At 39.4% G+C, this 25,911-nt stretch overlaps 2 protein-coding genes across 4 annotated transcripts in view; one reads left to right on the top strand and one right to left on the bottom strand.

The window, feature by feature from the left end:
- The window catches only part of sntg1 (syntrophin, gamma 1), a 45,874-nt gene extending 38,303 nt beyond the window's left edge, over positions 1-7,571 (top strand). For all 3 annotated transcript variants that reach the window (XM_085141716.1, XM_085141714.1, XM_085141715.1), the window contains 2 exons: positions 1,890-2,000; positions 2,131-7,571. In XM_085141716.1, coding sequence (XP_084997842.1) covers positions 1,890-2,000; positions 2,131-2,313 — 294 coding nt within the window. In that variant the 3' untranslated portion in view covers positions 2,314-7,571. The remainder of the gene's footprint in view (positions 1-1,889; positions 2,001-2,130) is intronic.
- pcmtd1 (protein-L-isoaspartate (D-aspartate) O-methyltransferase domain containing 1) lies at positions 7,549-25,843 on the bottom strand. The gene is made up of 6 exons (XM_085141717.1): positions 25,640-25,843; positions 13,826-14,282; positions 13,387-13,489; positions 12,246-12,417; positions 9,407-9,530; positions 7,549-9,063 (listed from the first exon to the last, which is right to left on the bottom strand). Exons 2-6 carry the CDS (start codon positions 14,130-14,132, stop codon positions 8,690-8,692), a joined length of 1,080 nt encoding a protein of 359 aa, XP_084997843.1. The 5' UTR covers positions 14,133-14,282; positions 25,640-25,843; the 3' UTR covers positions 7,549-8,689.
- Positions 25,844-25,911: the final 68 nt, after the last annotated feature.

Raw genomic sequence — 25,911 nt, 5'->3', positions numbered from 1 at the left:
CACAGGACTGTCTCTAGAGTTTATAGTACAAGGTCCAAAAAAGAGAAAATATCCAGTGAGCGGCGGTTCTTTGGGGTAAAGTGCATCAAAGGATGCAGCAGATGCAGAGGGAACAGTAACTCAAATAACTACGCATTACAACCAGCGTGCAGAAGAGCACGCCAGGTGTTGCTCCTGTCAGCTAAGAACATGAAACTGAGGCTACAGTTCACACTGGCTCACCAAAACTGGACAAGAGAAGGCTGGAAACGCGTTGCCTGGTTTGAAGAGTCTCGATTTCTGCTCTGACATTCAGATGGTAATGCCAGAATTTGACGTAAACGATATGAACGCATAGATCCATGCTTCCTTGTATCAGTCGCTCAGGCTGGTGGTAGTGGTGTTGATGGTCTGGGGGGTATTTTCTCAGCACATTTTGTTTCTTAATATCAACTGATCATTTACTCACCAAACCCTTCCTGGGTAATGTTGCTAAACCTGTCAATCCCTTTATAACCACAGTCTATTCATCTTCTGATCGATTCAGCAGGATAACACACCATGAGCTCAAACAAGCACAAACTGGTTTCTTGAACACGACAGTGAGCACATTTGGATGGTGGTGGAACGGCAGATTCACATCATGGATGCGCAGCCGACAACTCTGCCGAACTGTGTGATGATGTCATGTGAATACAGACCAAATCTCTGAGGAATTAGTGCAATACTGAAAGGAACTAGGAGGGTATACACTCGCCTAATAAAGTGGGCGGTGAGTTATTTTGCAGTTAATTGGATCATTTGTCCCTGAAATGAACAGCAAGGCTGAAATGATAGGTTTTCATATAGTCTGTATATGACCTACTCACTGCAAGCAGCTTCTCCTTATCAAGCATTACAGTTGCCCTGTGAATGAAAAATAATATCTGATTTCAATAAACGGCATATTTAAAACAAATAAGCAATATAAATGATTGTTACAAACATTCTCATTATACAGGTCATTAAGCACTCGTACTGCTATATTTTGGATTGTAATACTGACACAGTACTGTGCAAGCCTTGGTTCAATGCTTCATGCAGTCAAAATGGAGATGCTTTGATTTAGTTCAGGATTTGTGGTAATTTAATCATATCATAGAGTATCAATATTTACTTCTTTCTTTTCATCTGTAAATGAACTGCAAATTAATGTGTTGATTTTGTGGTACAAAATAGAGGAAAAGTAAAAGCAGGAATAAAAATGAGCATTGCACTGGTCGGGTGTGACTTTAGGAGGAAGCTGATTTTGTTCTTTATCTTTCATGCAAGAAAGATACAGAATATGAAATGCAGTGATTGACATGAAGGAGATGGTGATATCGGCACCTCTGACAAGGTTAGCGGGAGCCAGATTGAATTTTAAAGGCAAAGCAGAGGAGAGGTGACACTTCTGCGGCTGCACACCGAAAATGCTTCGTGAATATCTGCTTTAAGTTAAATGAAAAATGTTCATCTGTATTGCAGGGCTAAAAGATTTAATCAGACTGGTGTTGCAGTTTTAATTAGGCTGGTGGGAGTTGTTTCAACAGTATGGGAATGTGCAAATAACTTGGCTAGCTGTCTACAAGAGGAGCCATGAAACTGAGTCAATGCACAGCTTTTGTTTATTCGGTTCGGCATTAATTGAATCACCGAAGCTCTGCTATGCAGGTGAAATTACTGTGGCTGGTTAAATTTCCCAGTGGTAAAAATAACACTCCAGTTTCTGGTTGATCTGCTGACGTGCCCCATTTCTCACCGGATCCGCGTGGATTTTAACGTGAATTATTCATGAAAAAATTGACACCAGAAATGATTCACAAATCCGAGTGCGGAAAATAAAGACATATTGTTTTTGCTTTAGTTATGTTGTTGCGTTTGCGTTTCAGGCAGTGCTGTGGAGATACAAGTTCTCCCAACTAAAAGGGTCGTCTGACGACGGGAAAAGCAAGATCAAGTTTTTATTCCAAAATCAAGACTCCAAATCTATCGAAGCAAAGGTAATTAAATTTGACGGAGGTTTAATGTTGCATGCCAGAAAATAAGTCAACAAGATTTTCAAAGCAGCACGGTCCTATAAAAATTAATCGCTCGTGTGTGATTTGAGGATTGATTTTCTGTCTCTCTCAGGAGCTGGAGTTCTCAAACCTCTTCGCGGTGCTTCACTGTATTCACGCTTTTTTCGCTGCCAAAGTCGCTTGCCTGGACCCGATGTTTGTGGAGAGCCAAGGCACCGCGACCACCACTGGGATCGCTTCTCTTTCCAGTCTCTCCTGTAATTCACAGACACCTAAGCTGAAATACGCCACTTGACAGGTGCTGCTTTCACTGACCCCTTTTAAAAAGGACGCTGCACTTAATCATGAATGTGGCCTGTGTCGATGGTGGACAGGAGACCTGGAACACGTACAAACTCGGACATTATGGGGGGCAGCTGTGCACACTGCTGGAATAAAAGACCTCTTTGTGAGAGATTACTTGACGTGTGTGCAGATTTCTCAGATTTCTGGAACAACTGTGGGCTGAAACTTCACAGAAAGACTCAATGGACACATAAGGTGTGACTCAAAAGGGTTTTTTTAATGTGATTTTGTCTCAGACATCCTTATAATCAATTACAAAAGAAAATGCAGTTCTTTTCCCAAGCCAGTCTGCTTTTCTATGTAATTTTATTGACCACTTGCAATTTAAGCAACATAGATTCTAGCCTTTTTCCCCACGTCAGATGGTACGTCACTTGAATTTCTGCAAGGTAAAGCGTGGACACTGGATATGATGGTATGGTGTGTAATTTGTGATACTTGATACCTTACGTTTTCTTTTTTTGGTGTGTTTTTGAGGTGGAAACTTTTATCCATAATTCAATTTGCTGAAAGAAAAAACATTTTTCAGATTAGAGTCTAACTAAAAGCTAAATGGCAACATCAGTCTGGTCTTATAACACAAAATCAGTTTCATTTTGACAAAATTTAATTACACAGACGTTCGCTGGCAGCGTTGCTGGATGAAATGGATTTCTTTATATTAATTTCCTCTTTTCTTTATATATCTGTGTGAGGTAAGAATATGTCTATGTCTTGGATTACTGACTATGAAGGCACTTTGATGATCAGCTTCACCATCAGCTCAGCCATAAAGGGACGAAAACACTCGAAACATGATTAGAAACACCTTCCACGATGTTTATAGCACTTTTGATTTTTTACTCCCAAACCTGATTATGTAAATAAACACTGACATTCAAATGAACTCAAAGAATTATGAATTATGGTGATTACTTGAGGGATTACTTGTAGGGATTAAGGCATTTGTTAATTTGATGTGCACCCTAGACAACTAGGTAGATAGCTCATAACCTTGTGCTCTCTTCATCATTTACTCTATGGACCAATTTAGAGGAATAAAATCAGCTATGGTGTATTTTTGAAAATATTTTACCTTTTGTTTTTTGACCTGTAAATAAAACAAAGAGGAACTTTACATTCACAAATGAGAAAACAGTAGGAGGAAAATAGAAATATGTAGCACCGTTGCCTCCAGATGTTCCAGACACCCCTTTAAACTCTGCACAAACTGTTTGTAATGCTGCAGAGCGACAGCTAAACCATCATAGTCAAAAAGAGTTCAGGTCAATTAGTGCAATTAGTGATGCTCTTACCTTCCACTTACAAAGAGGAATCCAAACACAAGGGGCCCGTTGGTAAGTAAACTCTAGAGGATTGCGAATTAAACGGGGTCAGTGCTTTGTACTGTGCGGCCTTGTTAAGCTGATACGAGTGTTTGATGGGAACTAATGGTGGTGCAGTCTATGCAAAGAAAGTCTGAGCTTTTGTGCTTTAAAATTATCCTGGTCGCATATACCCTTATAACACGAGATCTACAGAGTGAGGTTGATTTTATTTTTTGCAGATGTTTTATTAACAAATATCCTGTGTAATAAATGAATAAATGAGACCTTTTATATCATGGCTCACTTGTGGTCGGCTTTACTTTTTTACAGTTTCTCGCTACGCCGCTGATTTTACGAAGAGAACTCACTTTACTTTTCTTGAGAAGTCCTCAAAGTTGTATTTTAAAATTCTAGTACATATCCGCAGCATACAGCAATTTTGTCAACTTTCCTTTTTTTGTCAGCGCTAGAGATGTCATTATACTCATCTTTGCTGAGGTTCATAAAAAAACTTTTAACACTGAATAAAAGATGCCATTGAGTACTCAAAGTCAAGATTTCTCTGCCGCTGCTCCATTTTCACATATTCTTCTTTGTGTCTGCCTTTTGTCTGTCCCCACAGTGTGCCGTTGAGCTCCCTTTAAAGTCAGAGAAGCCTTTTTTTCATATTTGTGCAAATTAAAAAATCAGTTTTAAACAAATGGTATATACTTGACTTTTTTTTCCCAGTAGTTTTCGTTTATTTTAAACTTTTGTTCTCGGTTCAGTTCAGCTCACATTTACTTTAGTTTTTATTCTTTCACATTGCTCCATTGTTAGCTTTAGCTTTTCGTTGTTATAACGCAGATGGTGTATGTCAGACCCAAAGTTTGAGACGTTTACATCAGGTATTATGGGACAAACACACACAACTGAGGGCACTTTGTGCATATTTATACTTTAGTCTTGGGAATACACTTCTCATTTTTCTCTTTAAACTCCAGTTTCCTTTATTTTGGTTAACCAAAACATTTTTCCACACTGTTTTTGGCCTAGTGTTACTTAAATATAAAAATCCTTGGGTAAAGCAGATTCATAAAGTGTACATTTTCTTAACAAGCAGCACTGTGATGCTGCATAATTAAACTGGGCAGCCAAATCCACATTACTTTCTACTATTAATGTCAACTATAATGTGCTAAGCACATTATATTAACACATATTTTATATATTGACATTATTATATTATTAGAGCTGTCTTAGAGGCAGGATACACCCTGGACAGGCCGCCAATCTGCTGCAGGGCTAACACATAGAGACAGACAACGATTTGCACCTATGGGCAATTTAAAGTTACCAATTAACCTATCCCAACTAACTGCATATCTTTGGAATGTGGGAGAAAGCCAGAGTACCCAGAGATAACCCACACAAACACAAACTCTACACAGATGGCGGACCTTCTTGCTGGGAGGCAACAGTGCTAACCACTGTGCCACCGTGCTGCCCCTCTGGAGCATTTAGTTGTGTTTTAATACAACACCACAATCCCAGCAAATTCACTCCAAGGTCAGATTGTACATTGCTCAGTGAAGCTGCAAAAATCACCCAAGAGCTATAGTACATCATAGACTATATAGGCCTCAGTCACATATGATAGAAAAACACTAAACAAGGATAGCTTGTTTAGCAGGGTCTCTGAGAAAAGCCTCTTCTCTATAAAAAGAACATGGCAGCAAAACTGAGTTTCCAGTGTTACATCTGAACAAACTGCATGACTTTCCTGAACAATTTCTTTTGAACAGATGAGACTAAAGCAGAGATGTTTGGCCATAATGCACAGCGCCATGCTTAGTAGAAACCGAACACGACAAGTTAGCACAAATTTTATACCACATGTCAAGCACTGTGGTGAAGGGGTAATTATTTGTGTTTGTTTTGCATCCACAGGATCTGGACACCTTGCAGTCACTCAGTTGACCATGAACTGCTCTGCAAGTATTCTGGAGTCATATGTGACTGTGAAATCTAACTGGAAACTGGAGGTTTATAGGTCATTATAAGCTGGTCATAGGTGTGTGAGTGCGAATGGTTGTCTCTCTGTGTTAGCCCTGCGACAGACAGTGTTCCCTGCCCTGTGGTAGCTGGGATAGGCTCCAGACCCTGATGAGGATAAGGTGAAGAGAATGGATGGATGGATCTTTTTCATGTCACTTTTTTTTTCAATTGCAGAGTTCATAAATTTCACATTCATAAATTTGCTGCCAATAAATTTACCGAACTTTCCAAAGTCCATTAAATCAAACATTAGCCGACTTAGCTTAAATATACCATGGTCCAGTGGGTCATCAGATATTATTCACTCCACAACTACAATGTGACACAAGAGCAGCGGGAAGAAATCGAACAAAAAAAAAATACATTATAATTATTGTAAGGACTCCTTTAACTAACAGACGACATTTAGACATCATTGGTAAATAAATAAGATCAGAAAAGCAGCGTAGTTAGAATGATTAGAAGACACATAATGTGATCGTGACCTTTATTTTTGTGCCAAACGTTACGGAGAAACACCACATTTTCAAAATGAACTGCACACACTGTGAGTAATCAACCTATGCCTGAAGAAAAAAAAAAAAAAAGCTAACAAAAAAACAGGAATAGAACTCTTTTGGCTCTGAACAAATGATCTTAATATAAGAGCACATAATTGGTTATGACTTGGTATTTACCGGCTGCCATTTTTGTAGTCGAATCTCATCCACATTAAATGTAATCACAGCAGTCCCATTAACTTTGGTGCAAGGCGCGACCTGAGAGTCGAGGTTGTAGGTCCCCTGCTTTCAATACTTAATGTGCTCGCTAATTAGCAATTACATTTTCGATAATGGTATATAAACTGTTGCATGGCTGTAATTGGTCATGTGAATTTTAATGGATACCAGGCAAATAAAATGGGACTATGTTGTTATTGGTAATTATAAGCTGAGAAATTATTCCATTATTGCTTACTTGCACAGCTCTGCAATGAATTAATCTATTAAAAAAAAAAAAAAGCCTTACAGAAAATAAATGTTACCTCTTCACACACAAAAACTACTAAATAGAATAACCAGCCCCGTTTTCAAACAAAATATTCGTCATTACACCAGAACAAAATGAAGACCTACAGCACTAATATATCTTATCTATTTAACAGACAGCAGTGGAGATTTGATCTACAGAGTTCCCAGTGTCAAGATACAGTACAGCAAGAGGGCGCTACAACAAATCAACTGCAACTTAATTCAACTGTATGCAGAATCATATGATAACAATACATATATAGATATATCACTTTAATATTGAATAGAATTAATATCAACAACATTCAACTCAGCTTTTGGAATACTAAATTTATGCATTCAAAGTAAGATGAAGGAACTTTCCAAACGCTGTGATGGTAAAGCGTGAAGAAAAACGGTGACCTGTCGGATCAGTGATGTGCCGTTTTGTTTTTAGGGTTTTTCCCCCCCTTTTTTTTCTTCTTTGTTTTTTTGTTGGTTTTTTTTTGTTGTTTTGTTTTTTTTCACTGTGGAATGTTTTTGTAGAAATATATCATCCTTTATGGGGGAAATTTACTGTGCTGGAAAACTCACAGAAGTCCTAATGTGATGGGGCGAGGGATGTTGGCACTTAAAAGTCATCACTATCAGGAAGGTTCTGCAAGCAAATTGTACTTAAAGAGGATTTACATTACATTAAGTCCAGTCCACAATACAAATGAAGCCCAAAAAAAGTCATCTTTTTTTTTTTTTTTTCCTTTTTTCTCTGTCTTGAGGACTGCAGATTAAGGTGCTTTGTTGTCCATGATACAAAAAGGCGTCAGATTTTGCATTGTCGTTGATTTTGTTTAAAAAAAAGAAAAAAGAAAAGAAAAGTACTATACAGAATTCGAGATTTGTGTCAAGGCCATCAATCTGGTTCACCATCATGAAACCTTTTTTTTTGTCATTTGTAAAGAAACATTTCAAAGTTTGATCACTTGGGACATCACCTCCAGTGACCAATCACAAGAAGCAAAGTCAGGAACACCCATGTACAGTATATTCATGCATGTATTCATTATGGACGAACATCATGCCTTCACCAGTTCCCCTCAAAATTAGGTGAATATTTAAATCACCATCGTATCCAAGTCACCCTTATTTTAAACCTCTGATGTGGTTTATTCAAATACTAAGAATTACATCATTATATTATATTATATGAATCCAGAACAGGGCAAAATAAAAAGAGAGAAGGAGGCCCGCGACAGCTCAGGTAGTAGTGAGGAAACAAGAATGTCAGCACCCTGTAGAAAAAGTTTCATTAAAAGGTGCCCTGTAGAAAAAATTATGAACCAGTCTGGTCTTTCAGTGAACTCTTGTAATAGGAAGTTATAAAACACATTACCCTGAAATGAAATACCAAGAAGAGTAATGACATACGTGCCCCATTCGGGCTTATCGAACATCTTACTCTTTAACTCTCTTTAAAAAGAAAAAAAATAAAATAAAAAAAAATGGGAGAAAGTGGCTTTATTTGCCTTTCAGTGTCTCCTCTCAGTATCATTAAATCACCAGACACTGAAAGTAAGTTAAAGCTTCTAAAAAAGGTGCAATAAAAGTCTTCATCTTAGCATGATCGTATTTTAACAAATATAGTAAGAACTCTTTTTTTTAATACAATTTTTAATCTGCACATTTCTGCAGAAATTCTGACATTGCGATAAAATCTGAATCTCAAAATTGATTTTTGAAACTATTTTCATTTACTTTATATTTTTTTCCATTTATAAACCAAAAGAAAAACAAACAAACAAACATGTCAACAAAAAAATTAACACTCACAACAATCATAACATTATTATCCAATATTATCTATGACGTCTCTTTCCGTTACAGTTTTGTCATCAAGATTAAGTGGAAATAATGCTACATTTGTACTGAAAAAAGATGAAGAAAAGCATTTCAGCATTTCGCTGCACCCATTAAGAATGGATATCAAGTGAATAAGTCATTTCTCTCTGTAATACAGCAAATATGCCTTCAGTGACTCAGGCAGCGGTAAAGCCATTATTTGGTCTCTCAACACGTTCACTTGCTTGAGGATTTCAATGTCGCCAATGTCTCTGTCCTCCTCTTCCTCCACCTCTTTGTGTTCTTCCTCGGTGTGCTCCTCCTCTTCGCTCTCCACCATCCGCGGGATCAGCTGGTTGCCTACAAAAACGTAAGTGTTGATGCGTCGCCTGCGACAGCGCCTGCGTTTGCGCTTCTGGGGGACTCTCTGCGTCGTCCCCTTGCCCTGGCTGTCCTCGTTGGCCAGGTTTCGGAGAGTGCGGCGTATGTAGATCCGGGAGAGATCCTGAAGGCTGCGGACAGTCACTGGGGCTGAGGACAAAGAGAGATGACACGGTGCTTCAGGGCGGCGCGCCACACAAATAAGAATAATCCATACAGCCGCACCAGTCCTTCAACTAGGTCAGCATGAACGAGCGAGGACGTGAAAGAGAAAAGTGTCTCGGTATTTCAAGGAGAGGAATAACTGGGTCTAGGAAGCGGCCGCGGGGCGAGCTTCATATGTCAAAGCCAATATCGCTACAGGACTCGACACATCACGCGTTGAATTTAAAATATTGCCTGCTTTGCATTTCAAGATGAGTTAGAGATAATAAAACACAAAAACTGGGAGGTTTTTTTTTGTTTGTTTGTTTGATGAGGCGCGGTAACTTACGCAGATGGACAGTGTCAGGCTTCTCTCCATCAGCTCTGCTCTGCTGGACCAAGGGGGCAAAGGACACCGCCAAGATGTTTTTGCTTTCCCACGTGCTCTGGCCAGTCCTGGTTATCTGGGTCAGCTGTATAAAGAGACGAAAACTGAACTTTACACTGAAAAACATCAAATGCTTCACATTTAGCAAGGAGGAGTGGAAACATTGGACTCAGGTGAATCAAAAGATGACTTTTACTCGAGTCGACATGTACACCTGTTACTGTGGGTGTAATAAATCCCAATCCAATAAGAGGCCTCTATCACACCACCATGGGGAAAAGTCATCCTTCTAACTGCTTCCATCCACACGCGCCAAGTCTTACACAACCACAGCATGCTTGTTAGGCTCATTTGAATTGAACAGACAAGCTAAAGGTAGCTTCAATTTGCATATACCTTCCAAATTTGGCTTATTCTTGTAAACTTAGCTGCAGGCTTAGACATCCCTGCCCCAAATCTCTTTCTCTAGCGGCTATAACCTGCAGGCGCTGAATAAAAATCAGAGGACCAAGGAGACGACTTCTGTCTGTGCTCCTCGTTCTTTCTCACCTTTACCCAGTGTATTCAAGCCAGAAACATCATTTAGTTTGATGACTTTTAGCATTTATTTCCAATGAGCTATTAATGGACTTACATTGTGGGTTAAATTTCATTGCCATACTTTTTTTTTTTTTTTAAATAAACAGAAGAAAAGACTTTAACATTATAAAAGTTTCCAAATACAATTAGCTTCCAGCAAAGACTCAAAAATGTCTGAGCATTGCATAAAATTGTTTAGCTATTTAAAAGCAACCGCTAATATGGTGCATTTAAACTCCTGAAAAAAGATATTTAATTCACAGAAAATTCAACAATTCTTAATTATTAATTAATTATTTTAATCGGATCTCTTTTGCAAAAGAGAAGAGTCAAGTAGAGAAAAGAAGCAGCAATATACAGCCTGCCACAATGCAAGCACTCCACTGCTGCTCTTACTAGAATCTGGCCGATACCAATATTTGTCAATTTAAAATCCGATGTATAAGCCAATACTTGCTTTCTACTTTCTTGCAGACACATGACACACAAACAGATTTTGCTAACATATTTACTTTATCACGATCTGACAACTCTGCTAGGTTCAGCTGCTTGTTCCAAACAAGTACTGCCAACAGGAAAATTGCGGCGTGCCCTCTACTGGACAAACTATTCAATGTCAAAACTGGTTGAACAGTTTCTCCTGACACTTTTCCAAATTTTATGTATTGGCTACTATAAGTGCTGTAGCGGCACATAGCTGACATCATCCGATAACATTGACCTGCTGATAAATCAGCCGGGTTCTACCGTGAAAGATAAAATTGAAACAGTAACATTTTGCATCTGAAAAGCTAAAAGCCTTAAAGTCTTTGCCCTTTTGCTTCATGACATATCAATATGAAAAGACAGAAGATTAATCCAAGAGACATAAATGATTACATGAGACATCAATCACCCATCATTATGTTGGCTCGGGTCATAATGAGACTGCACTGTGACAGTTCTCAAAACACATTTAAAGTCATATGAGGTTGCTGACTCAGTGTGCACCGTTAGAACTTCGCAGGGAGAAGTGTGATGAGGCTTGGAGGGGGGCTGATAAAGAAGAGGCTATGAAGTCCATCCATTCATAGCCATCTGTAAGGGGCACAGACGTACTGCGAAGTCTCTGTGTGATTAAGACAACCATCTTCTTTATGATGGCATAATAAATCCACAATTTTCCCAAAGTCTGTATTTTTGCCATAACTGAGCAATCCTTGGCTTTACTCTGACATTTTTCCAAGTCTAACAGTAATTCCCAAATGAACGCATGAAGATTTTTATGGTTTGTTTTGGACATCCATAAAATTCACTTCCTTGTGTCAATGTATAAAATGAGTGGGGGGGTGGATACAGATAATAAAGTTTCTTAATGCTGCTTCCACACAGCATAATATCTGAACAGTGCTGAAGGGTGTCATTTTCAAAAAGCTCCACATCGCCTTTCCGGTTACTGAATGGGTGTTTCATATTTGTCCACTCTGGGGAGTAATTTCAAAAAGCTCCAGAGGAGATGGGGGATGTCAGCTTGGTGCTGATGAAAGGCCACAACAGAGGAAAAAAAGATGCATTTTGAAAATTATCCACATCAGTGTGAACATGGCCTGGGTAAATCTAGTGCTTTCAAGCTGTTAGATCAGAATTGTGTTAATTATTTTCTCTGCCATGATTAATAACTTTGCTGCTCCCCTCTCCCCTCCCTTTTTTACTTTATTAAAAATAAATAAATCCGATTGATTTCCTTTAAGTATGTTTTCCTTCTATGGTCTGACTTCAGAGTGGCATCCTGTATAACTACTAACATAAAACATTCAACCCTTGGGTCATGATATCTGATCAAGGCCAAGCTTCGCTTTACTTCAGTTCCTTTTATGCCCCAAATGCACTGACCATGAATCCGTCACAATCTTTAAACTTCTTACTGGAAAAGGTTGCTGTCAACCGTTTCCCCACCAACATCCCGAAATATCCTCAGTGCCCTCTCACATGCCCTGCAGACTGTCCACACTCACCTGTCGTACTTTTTAAATAAAACATTTATTTATACAGCACTGTGGGTACTCTGTACAGGGCTGCTTAAATCCAGGTGCAGCCGTGGCTCAATAATGCATGGGAAAGTTTCATAACTAAGCCTACTAGGTCAGAGCCATTTTCCCTTGTTTTCCCTTGTGCGTTAGCATTTTGAGCAGCAATCACAATGTGTCGATTTCGTATCAGTCCGGTGACTTGCAGCACTTACCTGATCCTCTATAGGCATCACCAGAATGCCTCCAATTTTGAGCAGTACTTTCATGTAATTTTCATGGTCCTTTTGCACTCCAGCGCCACAATAAATGCGATCGTACTGGTGGCTGTCTGTGGAGATTTCGAGGCAATTCCCCACCACAAAGACAGGTTCACAGAACTCAAACCTGTGAAAGAAATAATCAGACAGGTAAGGAATAAAATCATGTTTTGTTTTGTTTTTTTGCAAAGCCCATCATCACATTTGTAGATTGTGGCAGAAATATACATGAGAGATTACTTTTTTAAGACGGCAAACGGTCACTAGTGCCTCCTATTCAGTAACAGCTACTTCTTTTTCAAGAGGACACTATGTTTTGGGGGATACATTTATTAGCTTTTTTTTGGCAGGGCGTTAGATAAGAGGATTGACTCTCACACTCATGTCTTTATGATAAATATGCAGCTGGAGCCAGCAGGTGGTTAGCACAGCTAACCCATTTATTGCACCGGTGTGACAATTAGTAACAGATTAATGCATTTAAAGGCTTATGAGATGCCACAACAGAGCAGAGCACTTTGTAAAAGTCACACACAACATTCAAAAACTGTGAAAAGCCACAACTATTATAAGTAAATTATGTGCAATGAATAAAACTTGGGGTTTTTTTTAAATCTATTTTTCTGTACGAAAAAAAAAAAAAGATCAAAGAAGTCTGCACTATAACCCTCCGCCCCAAAATAACTGCATGACTCTTTTAGTCCCTCAACATACCATCTTTGAATAAGCATAAATGTATTCAATCTTTTTTGCAAGCAGCAGTCAATAACACTAAATTGGCCAACTCTGATGTTTGACAGATAAATTGGTGCATCGCAAAGGAAATTCCATATTTCACTAAGGCAGAAATCTACCAGGGATGAGTACTTGCATACTGAGAGGAACCAGTGCGGCACCTTGCCAAAGGACAATGCTTTGCAGCAAAAGCTTTTTGGGTGCAGGGCTAACGTCAGCCTAAAAACTGCCCAAACGTTTTACAGGCGGTCATGTGCATAGCGGTTTCCTGCCGAGAGCCGTTCACCAGGCAACCACCAGAGATTCAGGTGAATGTGTAGTCAGAAAGTGAGCTTAAAAAAAAATATAAGCATATACTCACTTATCAAAGCTGTCGCTATTCTTTATGAAGTCATCCAGTTTCTCTCTGGCATATTCAACGACATCTTTGTGGAGCTCAACTCCATGGTTTACACCAAATGGCCCTAAGAGGGAGGGGGGGACAAAAATGTGTCATATTAATTCATGGCCTCCGTTAAGCCAAAAAAATAAAAATAAATTAAAAAAAAAGCCCAATTCTTGCTGATTTCTGCTTCTCAAATCTGAACATATGCAAACATACACTGCTTGTCTGACATTTATTAGGTTTTTAGTGCTATTTTTGGGGAACATATTATAAACCAATTGATTGATGAAGACAATATTCAGTAGCATCAGTGATGTCATTTATTGAAGTCACTTAATCATTTCCTCTAAATTTGTCCATGTAGACTTTAGAGAACATCTAAACACCTCCCACAATAAGGGTATGCCAAGATTACCTATGATGAGGCCAACCATTGTGCTCAGGTAGCCGGTTCCACTGCCCAGATTGAGGAAAGAAAGTCCCGGCTGCAGTTTCAGTGCCTCCATCACCTCGGAGTATATACACGGAGCAGACAGGTGTATGTTACCGTGCTTCCAGGCCAAATCTTTGTAGGCATTGTCCCGATAGCCGTCCAAATAGTAGTCACCGCGGTCTATGGCCCGAAAAGCCTGCTCGACTTTTTCTGTGCGGATATACTGAGCCTCCTTCAGGTTATCAATTAGGTCGTCATTGTCCTCTCCGGCGCTCACAGCTCCCCCCATGGTGAAAAGAGCAGAGGAACCCTAAGGGACGAACTCGTATTCAGGATGACTGTTTCGTCCTCAGAGGTGCATGGAGATGAACGGCTGTGCTGCCGCTGTGGCTCCTCGAGTGTCAGTTCAGACAGAGTTCATGTCCAGGCTGCAAGTGACCTGAGAAACACAAAAACGTGAGATGAACACACTATGACATTAACGCCTGTGAGGGAGCAGTGTCTGGTTAAATCTACATGTGAAGTGCAGATTTAAAGTGCTAAAACAGTTTTATTAATCCACAACTGGGATTGTCTTATGATGAAAAATTGATGAGTGAGAGAAAGGGACTAAAAGAATGAAACATGTATTTTACTACCATTTTTTAAAGTATCCCTTCAGGATGAAACAGATTTACAAAGTGTTAAATCTGCAGTGCCTTTGTAAAAGAATGGCCATCAAGCTGTAACGATGAAACAAATCCAGTAGTACAGTGACAAGCAGGCTTCCCCTCTACTGTTGGTTTATGCTTTATCTAATGTATGTAGACCCTTTTCCCCAACACATATCAGGCATGTCACAGCACAAATACAGTTAGTGACCCTAAATTAAATTTTGTCACAGAGGCTGTGGAATAACACATGGCTCGCTATTGCGGCTTACAGGAAAATACTTAATGGAAGAAAAGCATCATTAATGCAATTTGTTATCTGTGCTTCTCTTGCAACAACAAGACAAAACATGTGACATAAAAGAAGCTTAAGAAGAATGTATCACACCGTCTGCTTTTGCTGTAGATGAAAAGATTTGTTTAAGAGAATATTTAAAAGACAAATGCCAACAGTTCATCATTTAAGGTTTTAAATACTATTTATAAACTGTTAGAGCCCTGCAAAGATGTGCTGGACATTTTTGTGATGGACAGAAAGAATTGCCAGTAAATCAACAGTAAAAATAATCACCAATATTTTCAGAATCACATTGGATCCTTTGACTTTCAGATATTTTCACAATAAAAATCTGCTGCGAGGCATTTGCAGCTGAGACTCTGTGCCCCAATGTCATGTCATATTCTACTGTGCAGTCTGTTCTGTCCACAGGGCAGATGTGGAGTGATGTAACAGAAAGCTGACATTAGAGGAGGGCAAGATGGACACAAGCTTCCATCACAGCACATATGAAAGTTTCAAGAAACAGCATTAAAACAGCTATGAGAAAACACAACAGTTTGAGGGTTTTTTTCCTTCCCAGGCCAAAATTAATATCCAAATCTTGTGCAAGACTTCCTGATCCTCAGTACTGGCTATACGAGCCTGCACGCTGAGAAATACCAAAGAAAAAAAACAGCAAAATCTGCAATGTGAGAGTTATCAGTTTGTACATCACCAAAATGTCAAAGCCCAAAGATTAGCCTGATGCTAATCAAATTACAGGTTTGTTTATGATAGATTATGATAAGAGATATCTACAAAAGGCTTCCGGCTTCTTCCCACAGTTCAGAGACATGCACTTAGTAGAGTTAGGTTAGTTGGAGAATCTAAATTGCCCATAGGTATGAATGTGAGTGCAAATGGTTGTCTGTCTCTTTGTGTTAGGCCTGCATCAGGTTGGCGATCTGTCGAGGGTGTACCCCACCTCTCGCCCTATGGGAGCTGGGATAGGCTCCAGCCCCCGGTGACCCTAACAAGGATAAACAAACGAGAATGGATGGACAGACATTGTAAACATAGCCATTTAGAGCTCAACCAATATAGAATTTTAAACGTGTGTGGAGTTATTCACTTGTTCACAGTCTCCCCGACTCTGCTTGGATCGAGAGGTTGTGCATGCGCCCTCTACACAGCATCAAATCCTGTCATATCTTTACTTTTTAAATTTCCATGTAGATAAATCACAAACAAATAGGCCAATATCGACTGATAATATCGGCCTATCAGTCGGGCTATAAAAATATTTTAGTTATAAGCAAGAATGTGCACATAATATAGTTATGTTGCCTATAATCCACTTTTATTTTCAGTTATATTATGGAGGGATTTTTTTGTCTTCTAAATCTTTTGTACAGGTGCATCTTTGCCCTGCCCTAAAATGCATCACCCAGTCACCATCGGGCAGGTTACAATTAGCATTAGCCAAGACGACTGAGATTCTATGTCAAAGTCAAATAATTAAGCAAAACAAAAGTGTTTCAAGAAGTTTGTGAAGACACAACAGGACCAGTATATCAAACACAAAGAGTCAATAGTTTTAAATATTTGTATCTCAAGTTTAAATCAAATTAAGTGGGAGTTTTTTCCCTTTAGAAAGAAAGACAAAAAAAATAAAAAATTTCTTTAAATATTTTATTACTTTTGATTGACCAGATACTTAAGCTGCTTCTGGCCACTTAACACAATTACAAAAATAAAACTGCTGTTTATTTGAACTTCTTACAACTAAGCTCAGACTAAAGATGAGGTGTCAAAAAAAAGGAACAAGGAAGGAAAGAAGCCAAACAGCTGTGAAACCTGCCATTTAAGGCTGAGCTTCAGCTGAAATATGAACTGCTGTTTTGGTGCTTACATTACAAATAATGACCTGCTGGATTTCCTATGTAATACAGCAGAGTAGCTGTAAAGAGAAAACTCCTGACATGTGCCAGTTTCTCAACATTTTATAAATGCTTTGATAACAAAAAATATCAAACCCTTCACACCCTGTGATGCAGCCGACGAAGACAGGTTCTGAATTCCTTCTCTGCCTCCTCAGCATCTCCACATCTGACTCAGCTAATAAAGATTAAATTCAGAGGTGACTTTGTAGTGGGAGGCCTAGTAAGGTAATTTTCCATTGGCAAAAAAAGAACCATTGATTCGCTCACCATCACTTGATGTACAGCAGTGTATTTTTTTTTTTTAATCCTCCTTTTCACTCTGTAAGCATTGAAAGAAAATCCAGGAAAATGGGTCAGTGGAGGTATTCAAGAAAAGTGCTTTTGGGCACTGCTGTACACTCAAACCTCTGATTATCAACAAAGTCCTTTAAAGACAAATCAAGAAAGACCAGCCAGGCAATAAGCTTATTTTGAACAAAGAAAAATACCTCTTTGTAACAAGTATTCACTGGTAAACACACACATGACGTCCCGAGTTGGGCCCCCCACAAACTGAAAGTGCGTCAGCATCTCAGGTCATGAGTGTCTGTTTGACCCGGTTATAAACACCTCACTGAACGTGTAACAGATCCTCCAGCAACACAGGATCAGCTCTGGAGCTGCAACCAAATACGACAGGCCTGTTTAGGCAGTGCACCAGCACAAGCACTCGACCGATCAGCAGACAGTGTGAGGTAAACTGATAATCCCGATGGTTAATAGCATTTAGTGTGTAAACTCAGACAATTTACAGCCTTGTTGGCAAAAAACAAGAAACTAAATACCTATGTGCCTGTGGCTTAATACCACGGCACTTTTCCAACAGAATTTGTATTTGCAGAAAACTAATCAGTAAATCCTGTAAGAAAGGTACAGAAACTAGTCTCAATTGTGCTTTAAAGAGCAGGCCGGAGTCATTCTGATGCTGTAAAGCTAGGATTCAAGCAATGAAAATAAATACAAGGTTCAATAGGAGGACTTAAAGCTGTTCACCTATAAAGTCTACTTTTATGATACCTATAATGTTAAGGCTTGCTGACACTGTCATAGTGAAGTTAATTCTATTACCTGTTTACTGAATTTCTACCACGCAAACAACTCCTAATAAAATGCAGTCCAACTTCAAGGTCACTATGTAACTACATAATTATTTACCTTGTAAAGCTGGACTTTAAACCTGCATAAGAAGCTGTATTCGAGTACTTCATTTGTACTGGTGACAGATGAGGACATTCATGATTCAACTTTTGTTTTAATTTAAGTTTGAGGCAAATTTATGATAGTTGCAGCAGAAAAAGTTAGGATCAAATGTCTACTGCCTGTTTTGTCCGTTTATGTAATAATTAATGTAAGTAATTATTAGCACAATGTTGATGTCTGTTTTGCTCTGCAGAGAGAGAGAGATTTTTGGAATTCAACCAAAGGCAGAGGCTGGACTTGCATGCAGCCCTTCACAAAGCTAACAGCACGTTGCCCAACAGTAATGATGCTGTGCATTGGTTGAATGCTGATTAGTTTACAACGTTGGCTTGAACAGGAGGAAAAAAGCAACAGTGGAAGTGCAAGGAAGAAAAAAAAGAAGGAAAAACCACATTAAACTGGCTACAGTGAATAGTTTACAGTCTTTCCACTGAGGTTCACTTCACTATCGGATGACTAACATCTTCCCTGTGGCATGAGCTGATCTCTTACATTACTGGTCATTCAACATACTTGACTCCAGGTCATACATAACTACAGCATGTAAATGGAGGTTTGCTTCGTAGCATCTGCACAAAGTTCTCCTGGAAGCAAGATGCACTTAACTTCAGTGGTCTCCAATACAGAACTGCATGTATAGAATCAGTCCATTTTTTCCCCAAAATAAAAAGGCTATAAAAATCTTTTTTCCCCCGCTGGGAAATTGCACTTCTACCACCATCATTGTCGTGTCTCCCCTAGATTTAATGCCAGGATTTTTCTGACCTGCAGACCACCAATGCACTCCAATGTCAGGACCTTTCCATTTTAAAGAGTGCACCCAATGGGATTCAACCTAATTGTGTCATATCCATGTCTGTATCTGCTTAGTTCATGTGAAGTTCACCTAACGATACAGTAAATACATTTCATTGCAAGATCTGCACAATTCCCATGAGAAGCTGCAATGATGGTGAGCGAATTTTCATTTAGAATTACTTTGGATTTGAGCCTGTTCGTGTTGTACTGAAAAGGCCAGATCTAAGCATTTTCCCCACACATATCTACACTAAATGGTCCAAACGGTAATTGCTCTTTAAGATTTAATCTTTTATTTGCATGACAAACTAAGATCCTGGAGTCCAATGTGCCGCTCACCATGACGACCTGCTCACCAATGTACAACCCGCGTACAAGCAGGTCATGGAGAGGCTTTTCCTATGGCTGCATCATCAGGCTAGTGGTGGTAGCGATCAAATAAAAAGTGTTTTTGTTACGTGTCTAAATTTCACCACGGGATTCTGTGTTAATTAGCCACAAACAGCGAGAGGACATGACAGTAAAGGTGTGTGTTGTACCAGACTAACAACAGGGGCCGACTCTTCGTTCGTGCGAACCCGCTCAGATTTATTAATTTATTTATTTTTTAAAAATCCACCAGCTACTTTTACTTGAATCCTCTCATTTTTGCCCCTGCCGTCTTTGTGTACTTATGATTAGGAGTCACACAGTCCCACGACAAGAGTGAATTTCTGGGTCAAAATCAAAACAATGTTTTTACTCAAGTAGGAATTACTTTATCTCAGTTTGGTGCTAGATGAAAAAAAAAAAAAAAGGAAGTTAAAATGAAGTTATTTGTATGTTGCCTTTGAAATCCGTTAAACAGTTTCCTAAACAACACATTTAAAATAGCAGTTTGAGAGCAAAGAAAATACAAGATATTCAAGGATATTTTCTGAAAATCTATAGATTTTTACTCAAATATAAGAATGTAATCAATAGATAACTATGACTGCAACTTGCTGTTGTCGAACTATCAGCATTTACCATCAGAAAATTAATACCTTGTATTATTAAAGGTTTATAATTGTCATAAGCTAGGTAATATAAAATGTATTCATTTACCTTTGATAATACATTGAGACATCAACCACTGAGATATACATGTCACACTTTATTAGTTTGGAATACACCTGGTTTTGTAACTGCTCCTATTATACTCTGAAAAAATGTTTTTCCTACTTTTGTTTCAAGATATTTCTTTTGGAATTTTTTCCCAGGTCAGTGGAGCTTAAACCTTTATTGCAATAACATCAACAGGCAGCTTTACCACTGGTCAGGACCCCAAACACAGACTTTTTGATGGTCTATCAGCCTGGAACACAGTACTGCTGTCTGTTTTTATGTCTGTATCAACAACTATATTGAACACAACGGCATTTATGAATTTCAATCTAAGCATGCATGGTGGTGCATCTCACCGTCACACTAAATGCGTGGATAGTCATGGGTCATGTCTGCAGACCTAATTTTTAGTATCCAGAAACATAAGAACTCCCTGCCTCTGGCTTCCAGCTATTGTCTACCTTATGTTACTACTCATCGTTCTTATCTGCTTTGGCTCTGTGTTAATCCTGTGGACTATTGTGCACCTGTCATATAGCTACAGTTGTGGTCAGATTTTTAAATACACTCAGCATGAGTGTCATGGTAATGTTGGGCTTTTAATGATTTCTTTGAGTATACATGCATACAGGCTCAAAGTTATAAATACACCCTTGTAAATATTTGAGTAGTTTAATGTCTCTTACCGAGTTGCACCTCGACCTTGGTAGCCATCAACAAGCTTCAGGCATAACTCTGGCTGAATATTTGACCACTCTTCTTGGCAGAATTGGTGGAGTCCATTAAAATCGATTGGTTTTCTGGTGCGCACCCAGCTTTTAAGCATAGTGAACACATTTTTAATAAGGTTGAGGTTAGGGCTTTAGGAAAACTACTCCAGAATATTAATGTTAGCCTGCTTTATTGATTTCATTTTACTGAAGACCAGTTCTGATGTGTGTTTGGGATCATTGTCCTGTTGGAACATCTAACTGTGTCCAACTCATTTTCCACCGTGGGCCACATCATGCCCACTTTGATCTTAAGCAGGTAGCTCATTGCTCAGACTGTCCAGTTTTCTTTTGTTGTTGTTTTTTTTAACTAGTCATTAAACTAGTTATAAAAGATTTCTATAGCAATGGTAGATTGGTCCGAAATAAGAAAGCGAATAATGCAGCAAATAGATTTTTAATGGGAAACTACAGGTCTCAAAGTACACAGAGAGAAAGCAGTGCAGGAAGTACGATTTTATCGTGGTGAAAGCAAAAGTAACAGAAAAATCACTACAGTCAGTGGGGGTTTTTTTTGTTTGTTTGTTTGTTTTTAAACGTGAAGCGTAGTTTTGGTCTTCTTTTGCTGCTAGTTCAGTGAATTTTAGTGGTTTTTGGGCTTTGAGATCCTGATGTTTCAGTGGATACCACCCATGTCTATAATCAAGTAACAGATCTGGCGGTACATCGAGTTAAACCAGAGTTCTCCCTCTCGCCTCTGGTACCAGGGACATTGGGGTGGAACAAGTTTGTTGTTTAATTACTTTGTGTAGCATTAATGGCCATAAGGGAGGTTTTCATTAGTAGGAAAAGCTGTAAAACTTATGAAAATACAGTTAAAAGACCAAAGTTTATGCTTGTGCTTGTTGTGGTAAGAAGCACATCAAACAAGTTAAGAATTATAAATGGCTTCAAGCGCAAATGCAGATACTGAGCGATGGCCTGCTGGTACAGTTACAGTTAAGGTGAAGTTCAAGAATTTGGAAGTAGTCCTTCATTATTCCATCTACCTTGTGCAATGTACAAGTACCACTGGCAGCAAGACAACCGCAGAACATGATGTTACCACCACCGTGCTTGACAGTTGCTACAGTGTTCTTAGGTTTGAAAGCGTCACTTTTACTTCTCCAAACATGCCTCTTGTCGTGGTGATCAAATACTTGAATCTTTGTTTTATCTGACCATAAAACTTTTCTCCAAGCATTTGCCTTGTCGATGAGGGCAGCTGCAAATTTCAGTCAAGCTTGAAGGTGTTGATTTTAGAGTAGGGACTTCTTTCTTGGTCTGCACCCTCTCCGTCCATTGATGATGTAAAACTCATTTCACTGTGGACAGAGACACTCCGGTTTGAGCAGTTTCCAGTTTGTGACAGGCTGCATCCTTGCTGGTTCCTGAAAACCCTAACCCATTTCCTCTTATCGCAGCAACACTGGTACGTTTTCATCCTTGGTGCAGGTGTGAACTCCGTAATCGCACTTTGTTGCGGACCAAAACAACTATATCGAGGGTATGTTATAGTGTATATATATTTAAGCTGTGTGTATACTTCTGACCTTACGGATAAGAGAAAATCCAAAACAAATTTAAACTTGTGTACCCAATTTTTTTTTTTTTTTTAAGTTGTTAAGTTGTTAAATGTGTGCTGTGCAATCGCTCCATCCTGGAAAAAGAACAGTTGAAAGAAATCACTAAAAGCCCCAAATTATTTTAACAATCGCACCATGATGAATGTATGCAAACTTCTGACCACAACTTTAAAATAAGACAGGGGCATAATTTCCAGGGGGGGTTATGACCCCGCCCTCCCCCCAATAATCAGACCCAGGGCTCGCAAAATCGCTAGCCCGACGTCCCGGGGCTAGCGATTTTTCCAGTCGGGCTACCAAAATCTATCTCTGCCCTGCCCGTTGGGCTATCGTAGGAAGGAAAAATGTATGTCAATGCTTTTGCATTCTTTCGGAAATGTAGCTGGGTAATTATGTCATTGGCATCAGTGAGCCACTGTCAATATGTGACATATTGAAATCGCATTTGAACTTGCGCTTGTTTTTTGCTTTCACTTTGCAATTGCGTGCGAACTGTGTATAGAGAGTGACAGCACTGATTGGTGAGTGACGATAATTTGCGCACCAATTCCTGTGACATCGTCTTAGCAATCATTAGCTTACTATGCAAACATCACAAGTGAAATCTCCCGCAGCAAGCTTAAACATGTGAGAGGTTGATCACGCAGAGAATCGCTGACAACGTGAGTGCGTGTGTAAAAGCAGCAGGATATATATTTTAGTTCTGCTAAGCCAAATAAGACAGGTCAGGGTGAAGAAGTGACAGCCAAAGAAAAGCTTACCACAAAACGGAAAAGTTATGACAAATCAGACTATAAGGCAAAAAGAAAGTGCAGCTTTATGGTTTCATGGACAAAAGAATTTCTGTGGCTGCAATATGACGAGCTAAATAATAACCAGGGCTGCACATAAGTGGTCCGCAGGTGCGCATTCGCTGTCAAAATAAAAACGCGCACAAGATAAGAAGTTGCAACGCGTGTTTGCGTACATAAGATTTTCAGGAGGAGGACAGACATTTGTTTAGAACTCTTAAAGATGTCGAAGAAGAAAGCTCCTTTAAGCAATTACTTTGGTGTTCCTCCACCTCCAAAGAAACGTCAGAAGGAGTCCGAACCACAAAAGAAGCGCGTATTCTCGGAAAAGTGGTTGCAGGAGGTGAGCTGGCTTCAAACAAATGATGAACGCACAGAGATGTGGTGCAGAATGTGCCGTGAAAATCCCACTCTAGCGGACAAAAACAGCCTTTTATATGGACGCAAACGCGCCTTGCTACTTCTTATCTGGTGCGCGTCTTTTATTTTGACAGCGAATGCGCACATGTGGACCACTTATGTGCACCCATGTAAATAACATAATGTTCTGCCGGGTGTGTTGTTGGTTTTCCCTCGATTTCTGAGTCGACAAGCGCCTTTGTTACTGGGACCAGTCATTTTAAGAAAGGCCCCCATTAGAACCCATGAGAAATGCAAGAAATGCATTATTGCTCAGTCTGCAATATCTTTCCCGGAACAAACACCAATTGCAAATAACATACTAAAAATAAACCTGAAAATCTGTTTAGAACAGCGTACTATGTTGCAAAGAGTGAACTACCACTGGCACAATTTAGCAGTCTTTGCAAACTTCAAAAAGCAAATGTCCTAGATCTTGGTTCCAATTGCCTCTTACCCGTGACTTCAGTGGAAATTTCAAATTCAGGATCTGACACAGACTGATTCATGTTCTACACAGTTCTTACAAGTTCATAGAAATTTCTGTTCAATTAGAACCAAGTATTTGAGTTGATGATTGTAATTTTTATACAATGTTGTAATTTGTGTTTCAACAATTTTTTGATTAATGTTTTGTTTCCTTTACAATATTATACTTTAATGTATAATATTGTAAAGGAAACAAAACAGGAAACAAAACATCAATCAAAAAACTGCTCTTTTTTATTCGAGCTACTTAAATTTATTTTGGGCTACCAAAAACTGAAGAGTCCCTGCCCGAAGGGCTACCAGGGAAATTTGAAATTTTGCGAGCCCTGAGACCCAATCAATATAACCCCCCCCTCCCCCCCCAAATAAAATTATGAATTATCTTGCATAAATAGTCTGTTGATTTTCTTCACTCATTTCAGTTATTACCAGCAAAATAGTTGCATGTTTGATCATCTGGGAATTTACCCAGATTTATTTATTTAGACAGAGATCTTGACACCCCCCCAATGTTCAGCACAAAGTTACACTGATGAAATAAGATGAGGTTTATGGCAAGGGCTTTGCCTAAAGGTTTCCATTTTCTGGTCCCTTGCTCATATAAGTATTAAGTAAATAATCATGAGGTTATTTGATAAGTTAGTTGCAGTCATACTCATCAGAATTCAGAAAAAAAATACTTTAGTTTTTAAGTTGTGGTGCTTGTATATCTATATAGGTATCACAACCTACATATAGTTGGGGTTTTTAGGCTGTTGATTGGACTAAAATATGATCAGTGACACCTCCCCAGCGAGATGCTGTTTATGGAAGGAATGCAGTCCCCAGGTTTGCGCCGTTTTCTGGTCTCTCGGTTTTTACATGCAATGGTGTACACAGATGTTCCCCAAATTCCCACAACTGACACCTGGTGAAGCCAATCCGCGCGCAACCTGGTCACGTGTTTGCGGTTGCCACACAGACCGCAGCTTGTCAGCCAATCAGCGGCCAATCAGACTTTCTTCGCACTGCGTGTGACGATGGGGCAAAACAACAACAACGGCGTTTTCATGAAACCCTGTCAAGCGTTATTAATCACGGCTCACCCTCAATCAAAGCCGCCCGCACCTGTGAGAAACATACGCCAAGCACTTATTAAAGCAGCTGTCAAACAGCGAGAGGCTGTGGTTTGAGGCTTTTATGCAGCTTTTGTTCCCACTTGTCGACCAAAACGCAGTTGCTGGCCAGCTCTCTCTGCAGTGCGATTAACCCCAATCTTTAGCAGCAACTAGCTAAACCGGTTTGGTAAGGAGAGGATAAAATATCAGACTCGTATCATAACAGAAATATTCTCACAGGAAAAAAACGATCATAAATCAGAGATCTTTCGGAGTATAATTTCGCCCGAGAAAGCTCGTACTTCTGTTAGAAAAGTCACCCCGGGCCCACTCACAGCTTTAGCGTGTGCACTCCTCAACATAGAAATAAAGCAGAATACGAATTTAGATGTGAAATTATGTGTTCCAGGTAGAACCTGAGGGTTTGAGTTATCATTCAGTGCAACACAACGCTATGCGAGTTGCAGTTAAAGCGGGCTAACATTAGCTTTTTGTGGGCCTGAGTGCGCCATCACTAAAAACAGACAAAGCAGGTTAGGTAAGCTCGTCTCTTTATCCTGCCGTTACACAGTTAGCAAACACACAGCGCAGCTACTTAACCGTGTCACACCACGAAAAGCTAATACAGCTGCCAACGACAACACAAAGCGTGTAACTCTTACACAAATAGCCGCTGGCTAAATAACGAAATCCAAATAAGAAATACTCACAATGCCGTGTCGCATTTACTCATTCCTCGTAAAGTGCTGTTCAGTACGACGGTCAGTGACAGCTACTTTCACACACCAGCAGCTTCTTCAATTGGTTAAGTACTAGTTTACTGTGCTAACTAACCAGCTGGTTGGTTGGAGAGATAAAGTAGCAACAGCGAGCAGTTGTGTCGAAGTGGAAGAAGAAAGAAACAGCTGAGAAGAGGATGTAAACACAGGTCACGTGGTTTTAAAACGTCGTTAGAAGGAAGCACTGTTGCTCTCGCTGCTAT

The sequence above is a fragment of the Neolamprologus multifasciatus genome, chromosome 18, assembly GCF_963576455.1.
Source record: "Neolamprologus multifasciatus chromosome 18, fNeoMul1.2, whole genome shotgun sequence".
NCBI classification, from domain to species: domain Eukaryota; kingdom Metazoa; phylum Chordata; class Actinopteri; order Cichliformes; family Cichlidae; genus Neolamprologus; species Neolamprologus multifasciatus.
This window is presented reverse-complemented; position numbering and strand designations above follow the sequence as displayed.